Raw genomic sequence first — 12440 nt, 5'->3', positions numbered from 1 at the left:
CGCGGACGGGCGCAGACGGGCTTGCCTCTGGCGCGCCTCCGGCGCGCCAGCGGCGTGCCCGCTGCGCATTCGCGCAGCGGCCGCCATAGGAGGTAGGAGGGGAGGGGAGGGGTCAGCTGGGGGCGAATGGGAGCTGGGGGGCGGGGGCGTGCAGGAGGTCGCGGCGGGAAAGCGCGAGGGAGGGGGGGGACAGGTAGAGTGAGAGGAGCTGGGGGAGGGGGTTTTAGGGTGGAGGAGGGTGAGTGTTAGGAGGTTTGGAGATTAGGGAGAGAGATAGGAGTAGGGTTGTGAAGATAGGGGAGGGGGGGTTGTAGAGGTGGGTGAGGGAGAGAGGTAGAGTGAGAGGATAGGGAGATAGGTAGTAGAGGGGGTGGCGGGAGGGGGGAGAGATAGAGAAAATAGATAGAGAAGTCGATAGATAGGGAAATAGATAGATAGACAGATAGGTAGGTAGGAGGAGGTGGAGAGTGGGGGAGTTAGATAGTGAGATAGGGAGCTAGAGAGATAGGAAGATAGGAGGAGTGAGGGAGGTAGATAGCGAACGGGTTAGCTAGGGGTGAGAGAGGGGGAGGCGAGTGAGGGAGGGGGATGAGGAAGGAGCAGGAGGGCAGGCTCGGGGGAAGAAGACGGAGGAGGTAGAAGAGCCGAAGACAGGAGAACAGAAGACAGAAGAACAGAAGACCGGAAGAGCAGAAGAACAGAAGAACAGAAGACAGAAGCACAGAAGATCGGAAGAGCAGAAGAACAGAGAAGAACACAGAAGAACACAGAAGAACCGAGAAGAAGAACACAGAAGCACCGAGAAGAACAGAGAAGAAGAACACAGAAGACCGGAAGAACAGGAGGGAAGAACAGAAGAGAAGAACAGAAGAACACAGAAGAAGATTGCAGAGGGGGAGCGAGGAGGAAGAGACAGAGGAGGAAAAGAAGCAGGAGCAGGAGAGAAGGTGAGTGGCGCGGGGCAGGGCGAGGGGCTGGGAGGAGGGGGGTACTTACAGTTAGGTGGGTCTCAGGAACACAGGAACTCGGGAAATTGGAGGAGCTGCAGCGGCAGGGGGAGCGACCTACCCTTGGGTCAAGGGTCGCTACCACTGTCGCGCAGCGGCCGCCATAAGAGGTAGGAGGGGGGGGGGAGGGGTCAGCTGGGGGCGAATGGGAGCTGGGGGGCGGGGGCGTGCAGGAGGTCGCGGCGGGAAAGCGCGAGGGAGGGGGGGGACAGGTAGAGTGAGAGGAGCTGGGGGAGGGAGCTTTAGGGTGGAGGAGGGTGAGTGTTAGGAGGTTTGGAGATTAGGGAGAGAGATAGGAGTAGGGTTGTGAAGATAGGGGAGGGGGGGTTGTAGAGGTGGGTGAGGGAGAGAGGTAGAGTGAGAGGATAGGGAGATAGGTAGTAGAGGGGGTGGCGGGAGGGGGGAGAGATAGAGAAATAGATAGAGAAAATAGATAGAGAAGTCGATAGATAGGGAAATAGATAGATAGACAGATAGGTAGGTAGGTAGGAGGAGGTGGAGAGTGGGGGAGTTAGATAGTGAGATAGGGAGCTAGAGAGATAGGAAGATAGGAGGAGTGAGGGAGGTAGATAGCGAATGGGTTAGCTAGGGGTGAGAGAGGGGGAGGCGAGTAAGGGAGGGGGATGAGGAAGGAGCAGGAGGGCAGGCTCGGGGGAAGAAGACGGAGGAGGTAGAAGAGCCGAAGACAGGAGAACAGAAGACAGAAGAACAGAAGACCGGAAGAGCAGAAGAACAGAAGACAGAAGCACAGAAGATCGGAAGAGCAGAAGAACACAGAAGAACCGAGAAGAAGAACACAGAAGCACCGAGAAGAACAGAGAAGAAGAACACAGAAGACCGGAAGAACACAGAAGAACAGAAGGGAAGAACAGAAGAACAGAAGAGAAGAACAGAAGAACACAGAAGAAGATTGCAGAGGGGGAGCGAGGAGGAAGAGACAGAGAGGAGGAAAAGAATCAGGAGCAGGAGAGAAGGTGAGTGGCGCGGGGCAGGGCGAGGGGCTGGGAGGAGGGGGGTACTTACAGTTAGGTGGGTCTCAGGAACACAGGAACTCGGGAACTTGGAGGAGCTGCAGCGGCAGGGGGAGCGACCTACCCTTGGGTCAAGGGTCGCTACCACTGTCGCGCAGCGGCCGCCATAAGAGGTAGGAGGGGGGGGAGGGGTCAGCTGGGGGCGAATGGGGGGCGGGGCGTGCAGGAGGTCGCGGCGGGAAAGCGCGAGGGAGGGGGGGGACAGGTAGAGTGAGAGGAGCTGGGGGAGGGGGTTTTAGGGTGGAGGAGGGTGAGTGTTAGGAGGTTTGGAGATTAGGGAGAGAGATAGGAGTAGGGTTGTGAAGATAGGGGAGGGGGGTTGTAGAGGTGGGTGAGGGAGAGAGGTAGAGTGAGAGGATAGGGAGATAGGTAGTAGAGGGGGTGGCGGGAGGGGGGGGGAGATAGAGAAATAGATAGAGAAAATAGATAGAGAACTCGATAGATAGGGAAATAGATAGATAGACAGATAGGTAGGTAGGAGGAGGTGGAGAGTGGGGGAGTTAGATAGTGAGATAGGGAGCTAGAGAGATAGGAAGATAGGAGGAGTGAGGGAGGTAGATAGCGAACGGGTTAGCTAGGGGTGAGAGAGGGGGAGGCGAGTGAGGGAGGGGGATGAGGAAGGAGCAGGAGGGCAGGCTCGGGGGAAGAAGACGGAGGAGGTAGAAGAGCCGAAGACAGGAGAACAGAAGACAGAAGAACAGAAGACAGAAGAACAGAAGACAGAAGACAGAAGAACAGAAGACAGAAGAACAGAAGACCGGAAGAGCAGAAGAACAGAAGACAGAAGACAGAAGCTCGGAAGAGCAGAAGAACACAGAAGAACACAGAAGAACACAGAAGAACACAGAAGAACCGAGAAGAAGAACACAGAAGCACCGAGAAGAAGAACACAGAAGCACCGAGAAGAAGAACACAGAAGCACCGAGAAGAACAGAGAAGAAGAACACAGAAGACCGGAAGAACACAGAAGAACAGAAGGGAAGAACAGAAGAGAAGAACAGAACAACACAGAAGAAGATTGCAGAGGGGGAGCGAGGAGGAAGAGACAGAGAGGAGGAAAAGAAGCAGGAGCAGGAGAGAAGGTGAGTGGCGCGGGGCAGGGCGAGGGGCTGGGAGGAGGGTGGTACTTACAGTTAGGTGGGTCTCAGGAACACAGGAACTCGGGAACTTGGAGGAGCTGCAGCGGCAGGGGGAGCGACCTACCCTTGGGTCAAGGGTCGCTACCACTGTCGCGCAGCGGCCGCCATAAGAGGTAGGAGGGGGGGGGAGGGGTCAGCTGGGGGCCAATGGGAGCTGGGGGGCGGGGGCGTGCAGGAGGTCGCGGCGGGAAAGCGCGAGGGAGGGGGGGGACAGGTAGAGTGAGAGGAGCTGGGGGAGGGGGTTTTAGGGTGGAGGAGGGTGAGTGTTAGGAGGTTTGGAGATTAGGGAGAGAGATAGGAGTAGGGTTGTGAAGATAGGGGAGGGGGGGTTGTAGAGGTGGGTGAGGGAGAGAGGTAGAGTGAGAGGATAGGGAGATAGGTAGTAGAGGGGGTGGCGGGAGGGGGGGAGAGATAGAGAAATAGATAGAGAAAATAGATAGAGAAGTCGATAGATAGGGAAATAGATAGATAGACAGATAGGTAGGTAGGAGGAGGTGGAGAGTGGGGGAGTTAGATAGTGAGATAGGGAGCTAGAGAGATAGGAAGATAGGAGGAGTGAGGGAGGTAGATAGCGAACGGGTTAGCTAGGGGTGAGAGAGGGGGAGGCGAGTGAGGGAGGGGGATGAGGAAGGAGCAGGAGGGCAGGCTCGGGGGAAGAAGACGGAGGAGGTAGAAGAGCCGAAGACAGGAGAACAGAAGACAGAAGAACAGAAGAACAGAAGAACAGAAGACAGAAGACCGGAAGAGCAGAAGAACAGAAGACAGAAGAACAGAAGACAGAAGCACAGAAGATCGGAAGAGCAGAAGAACAGAGAAGAACAGAGAAGAACAGAGAAGAACAGAGAAGAACAGAGAAGAACAGAGAAGAACACAGAAGAACACAGAAGAACACAGAAGAACACAGAAGAACACAGAAGAACAGAGAAGAACAGAGAAGAACAGAGAAGAACAGAGAAGAACACAGAAGAACACAGAAGAACACAGAAGAAGAACACAGAAGCACCGAGAAGAAGAACACAGAAGCACCGAGAAGAAGAACACAGAAGCACCGAGAAGAAGAACACAGAAGCACTGAGAAGAAGAACACAGAAGCACCGAGAAGAAGAACACAGAAGCACCGAGAAGAACAGAGAAGAAGAACACAGAAGACCGGAAGAACACAGAAGAACAGAAGGGAAGAACAGAAGAGAAGAACAGAAGAACACAGAAGAAGATTGCAGAGGGGGAGCGAGGAGGAAGAGACAGAGAGGAGGAAAAGAAGCAGGAGAGAAGGTGAGTGGCGCGGGGCAGGGCGAGGGGCTGGGAGGAGGGGGGTACTTACAGTTAGGTGGGTCTCAGGAACACAGGAACTCGGGAACTTGGAGGAGCTGCAGCGGCAGGGGGAGCGACCTACCCTTGGGTCAATGCCGTATCATCTTCCTGCTTCCTCACTCTCCGCATGCTCCGAAAGATCTTCCGCTGGATCCCCGCCGACACCAGAAAAACTGTGACCCACGCCCTCGTCACAAGCCGCCTGGACTACGGAAAAACCCTATATGCAGGAACCACCGCTAAACTCCAGAAACGTCTGCAGCGAATACAAAACGCCTCCGCCCGCCTCGTCCTCGACATACCCCGCAACAGCCACATCTCTGCCCACCTGAGACACTTGCACTGGCTTCCCGTCAACAAAAGGATCACCTTCCGGCTCCTCACCCACGCTCACAAAGCCCTCCACAACAAGGGACCCGAATACCTCAACCGTCGCCTCGGTTTCTACACGCCCACCCGCCAACCTCGCTCCGCCAACCTCGCACTCGCCGCCGTCCCTCGCATCTGCCGCACCACGGCAGGTGGGAAATCCTTCTCCTACCTGGCAGCCAAGATATGGAACACCCTCCCCGCCAACCTCAGGACCACCCTGCATTCCGGTGGCAGCTCAAAACCTGGCTCTTCGAACAGCAGTAACCCCCTCCCCCTAGCGCCTTGAGACCCTCACGGGTGAGTAGCATGCTTTATAAATGTTTTGATTTGATTTGATTGGGCTGGACACAACAACTCCCTACTCAGATCAGTTGCAACAACGGTGGCCTCGAGCAGCCACGCCTGGTTGCGTACATCTGGTTTTTCGGGGGATGTCCAGCAGACCCTTTTAAGACATGCCCTTTGATGGCTCCTGTCTCTTTGGAGACACAGCGGACTCTGCTTTGGAGAGGTTCATGGACTCCAGGGCTACGGCTCGGTCCCTTGACCTTCCCACTGCCCCTCGCCCCCAACAGTCCACCTTTCTCCCCTTTGTTGGTCAAGGAGGAGACTTCCTGTCGCGTCCTCATCCCAGCCACCATGCCACGCTTGCCGTTCAGCCGCTGCGTGGCCGGGGATGCAGAATCCCACGTGGGCATGGGACAGGGAACCAGAGGTGTGATGAGTCCACCCCTGCCCCCACTGCAGCCTTCAAACCCTCCTAGTCTGTCCCCTCACTCCGATCCAGTTGGCAGCAGAATTCGCTGCCACCTGCCTCACTGGGAATCTATCACTATGGACATGTGGGTTTTGCAGATAGTTCAAAGAAGCTACTCCCTCCCCTTTGAATCTGCCCCACCAGCCATACCTCCATCAGTCAGCCATCTTCCGGAGGATCATTTGGCCCTTCTCCACCTGGAAGTCGCAACTCTCTTGGCCAAGGGAGCCATAGAGAAGGTCCATGTGCCAGAAGTACGTTGTGGTTGTTATTCCTGCTACTTTCTGGTGCCCAGAAAGATAAGGGCTTACATCCTATCCTAGACCTTCGGACCTCAGTTACTTCCTCAAGAAGAAGAAATTCAAAATGCTCAACCTAGCTCAGGTCCTCTCTGTCCTGGACCCAGGAGACTGGATGGTAGCGTTGGACTTGCAGGATACTTATCTGCTTATCCCCATCCTGCCTACCCACAGACATTACCTACGATTCGTGGTAGGTCACAAGCACTTTGTTACCATGCTCCCCTCCTGCACCCTGGCAGTGACACCTGCCAGGTGGCATATGTGGGCTCTGCAGCGGGATTTGAAGTTCCAGTGGGCGCAGCATCAGGAAAATCTCTCTGACATGATCCAGATCTCAAGAGGGGACTGCGAAAGACCTGCAGTGGTGGCTTTCATATCCACATTGGGTCTACAGCAGATCTTTCACTTCCCCAGCCAGATCTATCCATAGTTGACAGATGCAACATTTTTGGGTTGGGGCAGCCACATGGGAGAGGCGGAGATCAGAGGCCTCTTGTCTCCAGCGGAGGCTGGGCTCCATATCAATCTTCTGGAGCTCTGGGAAATCAGGCTAGCGTTGAAAGCATTTATTCCCACTCTCAAAAGGAGTGCAAGTGTTCACAGACAACACTACTGTCGTGTAGTACAGCAGCAAACAGGGCAGAGGAGGGTCTTGGACCCTATGTCAGAAGGCACTACGCCTTTGGACATGGCTGGAACATCAGGACATTACCCTGGTGGGCTCTCTGAACGCCAGAGCAGACAAACTCAGCCGTCGATGCGTAGCCGATCACAAACAGCGTCTCCATCAGGAGCTGGTGCAAGGTCTCTTTCGGCAGTGGGGAGAGCCTTGGTTAGATCTGTTTGCCTCCGCAGTGAACGCACAATGTCAGCTGTTTTGCGCGTTGGAGTTTCCGAGGCATCACTCGCTCGTAGATGCTTTTTGTCTTGAGTGGAACTCTGGCCTCCTTTCCACCTATACCACTTCTTCCCAAAGTTCTAAAGAAGATCTGGAACGACCGGGCCCGGGGATCTTGGTGGCTCCCGACTGGGCACCGAGAGTATGGTATCCAGAGCTATTGAGCATGGCAACTGATCCACCACTCAGACTGCCTTTTTTCTGGAGGATCTTCTGTTGCAGCAGCAGAAAACGGTTCTCCACCCGAACCCGTCCAATCTCCACCTTCATGCATGGAGATTGAGCAGCGGCAGTTGACTGCTTTTGACCTTCCACCGGAAGTCTGTGACGTTATCTTGGCAGCCAGGTGTTCCTCCACCAAAATGATATGCGCCCTTTATGGCTCCTTACTTTCAAGACTGTCTTTCGTGTTTCCATCACTTCTGCTCACAGAGTAAGTGAACTTCAATCTCTTTCTTCCAAGCCCCATAATTGTCTGTGCGTCCTGACAGTGGTGTTGCACACTAAGGCTTCCTTCCTTCCCAAGGTTGTACCCCTTTTCATAAAGGCCAGTCCATCACATTGCCTACTTTTTACACTACCCACATCCTTCCCATGAGAAGAGACTCCACCATCTGGACCCGAAAAGAGCGTTGGCGTTCAATCTAACTCGTACTAAAGATTTCCGGGTGGACGATCAACTTTGATGGTTATGTAGGTGCGAAGAAAGGGAAGGCAGTGCAAAAACGTACCATCTCTCGATGGGTACTTCTTTGCATCAAGATGTGGTACACTTTGGCCAAGGAGCAATCCACTGAGGGCTTGCGTGCTCATTCCACCAGAGCGACTGCTGCTTCTACTGCGTTAGCACACGGAGTTCCTGTCTTGGATATCTGCAGGGAGCTGCATGGATATCCCTGCACACGTTTGCTAAGCATTACTGCCTGGACAGTCCGGTTTGTTGGGACGGCTACTTTGGTCATTAGGTCCTGCAGGACTTTCTAGTATGATCTTGGTTTGCAGCCCACCTCCGAGGATGCCATTGCTTGGATATCTATTCTAAGGTGAGGAATCTGCAGCTAGAAGTCTCGATCAGATGTACAAGTTAGTTACCTTCGGTAACGAAATATCTGGTAGAGACATATTCTAGTTAACGATTCCCTACTGGCCCATCCATCCTCCCCACTGGCGAACTGATTTCTAGGGGCAGGCATTCCCCATTCAGGTCCTTAGCTCTGGCACTCCAATCTCTGTGTATTTAGGAGCTCTGCACTTTGGTGTGGAATGTCATTAATAGAAACTGATGTCAATGCGCTGAGGGGGCGTCTATGTACTACTCCTTACATCATCACGGCCACGACACCAACGATGCCCGCGGAGTCGACCGATGCCACCTACCGACACACAAAGGTATTGCTTGAAACAAAAATCTCCGTATCCAGTCTGACGCCCTGGGGGGAAATTTTAAGGTAAGGAATCTGCAAATAGAATATGTCTCTACCAGATATTTTGTTACTGAAGGTAAGTAACTTGTACAGTTGGTGGACTTCCATTTTTAAATTTGACACTGCTGAGTTTACTGATTCCTGGCAACATTCTCTAATAGAGACTTCCAACATCTTTGTTGAGAGGCACTTAATATTTATAGCATGTGTTTCTGTATATATTCATGGTCTGCATACTTCTGTCCGCTAGTCTTGGTCATGGACATTTGTAAGTTGTTTATCTTCAATAGTTGTAAATCACAAGATAACTCATGACTCCTTCATTAGTCCACAATGCACTACTGCAAAGACTCCACTTCAGATGTTTTTTTTTGTTTTTTTTATTGTCGTGGGCTTGGACATTCATTGCCAGTTCTAGGACCACTGGCATATTCTCCATAATCTTTGGTGCCAGTCATCAGGAATTCAGCCTTATGACAGAAGAACCCTACACCAGATCAGTGACTGCATGGGACTTGACTTTAAGCCACATCGACACAGCTTTCTCAAGGAAACTCTGATCATACTGAAAATTAACCTTGGACTAGGGTATTATGGAAAATATGCCCTTCCAATTCTGTCCTAAATGCGATTGAAACATTTTTCTGGTCCGACGGTATTGAGTCTGTAACCTCTGCAAGTAGCCAACAGCTAGAAACTGAGGGATGAGTACTCATCCCCCATTGAATCTCACTTACCTGTACCAGGCGTTTCCCACTGATGTTGAGACGTACATAGGGCTCCATTTAAAACTCATCCATTGACTTAATTCTTTGTGCAATCCCCCAAGTGTAACATTAAGGTGAGGGTACCTGCCTGCAGGTTGCATTCTCTTATGGACTACATAGCAAATTTTATCAGCTGATTGATACTAGCTGCACCGGACTACACCATATCCATAATGGAGTCAGAAGTACCAGAGCACCAGTGTGTCTTAGCACTTGTCCAGGCTAGAGCTGCTCTCCTTAGCAGGCCATATGAACCTCTGGATATCTTAAAGGTGTCTATCTTTGCAGAATCCATATGAAGCAACGGACTGGCAATTTAATTAATTCTACCCAAATGCCTAATTTCTGAAAAGCCAGCACATGTGGCTAACTATGTTCAAGAGCAGGGTTATTCAGGCTGGAAATTAAACCTGTGTGACAAGATGGTTACAAAAGTGCACTACTCACAGGTGCACTTCTCCCGTCCATCCAAAGAAAATGAATATTGGCTACTGATAGATGCCTTGGAAGTGACGGCTTTTGAAGGCAGATTAATTTGCTCCCTGCTTTAATAGGCCAAATGATTTTGTGGCAAACCCCATTGACTGTTAAATTGTCAGCCCAACTGGTAACATTGTCATTAATTAGAAGACATCTTTTATCTACTTTGACTGTTACACTGGATTACGTTATAAATTAGTGATAGCAACTAACATTGTGATGTACATGGTAATTAAATGTCTGAGCCATTTTCATTATTGTGATCAGTTTTTACACTTGACCTTTCATCCCCTCCTCTACAACTCAGTCACTTCTTTGATCACTTGTTGTGCAGATACCGTTGTGTGCTTTTTGAGTGTTCTTTTTCTTATCTATAAAGATAGCAGATTGTGATAGAAATATTTGACCCAGTCGTCTTTATGTTGATTTTTAGGGAAAGCACTGTATTCTAGATGTCTCTGGGAATGCGATCAAGAGGCTACAGATTGCTCAGCTCTACCCAATTGCTGTTTTCATTAAACCTAAATCGGTGGAAAACATCATGTAAGTGTTATAAATTTGAGTATCAATATGTGTACTTTCTGCAACAATATCCCATTCAGAAATTATCTGTCCATTTGAGCCCTCTATTTAGATGTTCTGCAGAATATATTCCTAACTATTGTTATTCCTACAGATTTGTTCTTTAAAGCACCAAGCTTGGAAAGTGCAGTGAGAAGTTGGTGTACACCTTTAGGTTTTTTTGTGCATGTGGTTTCTGAATGGTTGCTTTCATCATTCTGCTGCCCTGGAGTAGTGTGTTCATTCTGATAGAAACTTCTAGCTGCAAATTCCTCACATTTTGAATGTTCCTCAGGCTTCAGACTGGATCCGGAAACCTTTCACCTGTTCCTCTAGGGAAAAGTGGTGCAGGCTCTACACTGACGCCATTCCGCTACAGAAATGACGTGGGGACCTGCATAGGCACCATTCCTGCATGCCGACATCAGTTCCTTTCTTTCTGCACCAGCAGACATGAGTCTGTAGCGCCTTTTGTCTTTCTTAGATACTTATCTCCATTATGTTCAGAAATTTCTTGCAGTGTGCATCGGGTGTCACAAGCTAAAACGTCCTGTTTCAAGTCCTTTAGGGACTGTATCAAACGGATGTCTGTCACAGATCCTCATGAGGTGTGCCTGAGGTTGACTCACAACTCCAAGGCCTGCGGCGACTGCACTTCGATGAATCCGAAACTTTACTTAACAAAGCATAAGAATTCTCAGCGGCAGAACAGTTCCAGGTTCTGCTCCGCATCCAATGTCCACTCTCTGACCCCTTCTCAGAGACAGCTGAGTGGCTCCAGAGGTCCGTCTTTATCATCCGATGTCCAAGCCAAATTTTGCCCCTTTACGCCATTCACATTTGCCCTAGCAAGTGTGGGGCAGCTTTTTATTTAATTTATTTTTTATACCAGTTTGGTCTTCCAGTCTGTTAACACCAGCTGTTTGTTGGCATGCTACTCACGCACCATTCAGGATTTGGTGGTACAAGTCCTCCTTGGTATGCCTAAAAATCTTCACACTGTACTCTCTCAGGCATCTCAAGATGATCATAATGCTGCCAAGTTCACCATTCATTGTGGCTTCAACGCCACCGATTCCATCAGGCGGGCCATAGACACCAGGGTTTCTATCCACCGCCATGCATGGCTGCAATCAACAGGATTCTCTGACAATGTCCTGTCTTTTTTTTTTTTTTTTTTTTCTTTTTTTTTTTTTTATGGACATGCCCTTTGATGGGCCTTGCCTGTTCATGGGAAATGCTGATTCTACTCTCGAGAGCTTTTCGGAGAGCAGGACTACTGATCACTCGTTGGACCTTTTTGCCTTGGCTCTCCAACCCCAACCCTTCCACCATTCTTTTTGGGGCTTCGGCCAAGGTGTCTCTTGCTGCCAACTTGCATAACCCCTACAGGGAACCAAGCAGGTTCATGGTAAAGGCATGGTGCCCCGCCCCTGCGGCCAAGTTCGAAATTGCCAGCCAGCCATCCACCAGTTGCAGCCCTCTCTGCTAAAAGTCTTTAGAGTGTCCTTGCAGAATACACCAAATCTTTCCTTGCTGGCAAGTGATCACGACCGGTGTATCCTACATATTGTTTGCAAGGGAAATGCCTTATCCTTTCTATCTTCTCTGCCGCACCTTTCACCATCCCCCCAGTGATTGACAAAGGATCATCTCACCATGTTGTGACAGGAAGTGCAGGCCCTCTTGGCCAAAGAGGCAGTCTGCTGGTGCCAGAAGTATGGCATTATTGTTATTCCCACTACTTTCTGGTGCCAAAGAAGGATGAAGATCTTCATCGTATTTTAGATCTACACCCTCTCAAAGCCTTCTTCTAGAAGGAACATTTTAAATGGTCACCCTGGGCCAGGTCTTGTCTGGCTTTGACCCTGGAGACTGGATTGGTAGCGTTGGACCCGCAGAACGCCTATTTCCCTATTTCCGTCCTGCTAGCCCATCAGTGTTATCTGCAGTTCGTGATAGAGGAGGAACGTTTTCAGTCCTGGATTTCATGAATTTGACCCTGAGGCTGTTGGGACAGATGGCCTCTTGTATCCTGCTGGTTGAGGACATGAGGTGCCATATGCAGGCTCTGCAGTTGGATCGTAAGTCCCAGTGGACCCAATATCAAGGGGATCTCTAAGACCATGTTCACATTACAAAGGAAACTGCCAGCAATCTGCAGTGATGGTTACTGGTCATGGGATTGGGAGAATGGCAGGCCCCTCTCCCTGCCACACCCAGAGCTGACCGTGGTGACCATGTTTGTGGCCATCTGGCAGAGGTGTGAATCAGCAGCTTCTGGTATCTAGCTAAGTGCTGATTCCACATCAGCCTTCTGTAGCAGAGGATCTTCGGCTTGGCCTTGGAAGCTTTGTGCTTCCCATCAAAGGTATGTTACAAGTGCTAATG

General features: G+C 50.7%; 1 protein-coding gene across 8 annotated transcripts in view; it reads left to right on the top strand.

The window, feature by feature from the left end:
* Nucleotides 1–12440, top strand: part of DLG1 (discs large MAGUK scaffold protein 1) — a 953275-nt gene that overhangs the window by 912974 nt on the left and 27861 nt on the right. For all 8 annotated transcript variants that reach the window (XM_069213151.1, XM_069213153.1, XM_069213149.1 and 5 more), the window contains one exon: nucleotides 9922–10031. In XM_069213151.1, the coding sequence (XP_069069252.1) occupies nucleotides 9922–10031 (110 nt within the window). The remainder of the gene's footprint in view (nucleotides 1–9921; nucleotides 10032–12440) is intronic.

Source organism: Pleurodeles waltl, chromosome 11 (assembly GCF_031143425.1).
Source record: "Pleurodeles waltl isolate 20211129_DDA chromosome 11, aPleWal1.hap1.20221129, whole genome shotgun sequence".
Lineage (NCBI taxonomy): Eukaryota > Metazoa > Chordata > Amphibia > Caudata > Salamandridae > Pleurodeles > Pleurodeles waltl.
The sequence above is the reverse complement of the archived record's forward strand: the minus strand, read 5'-3'. Positions and strand labels throughout refer to the sequence as shown.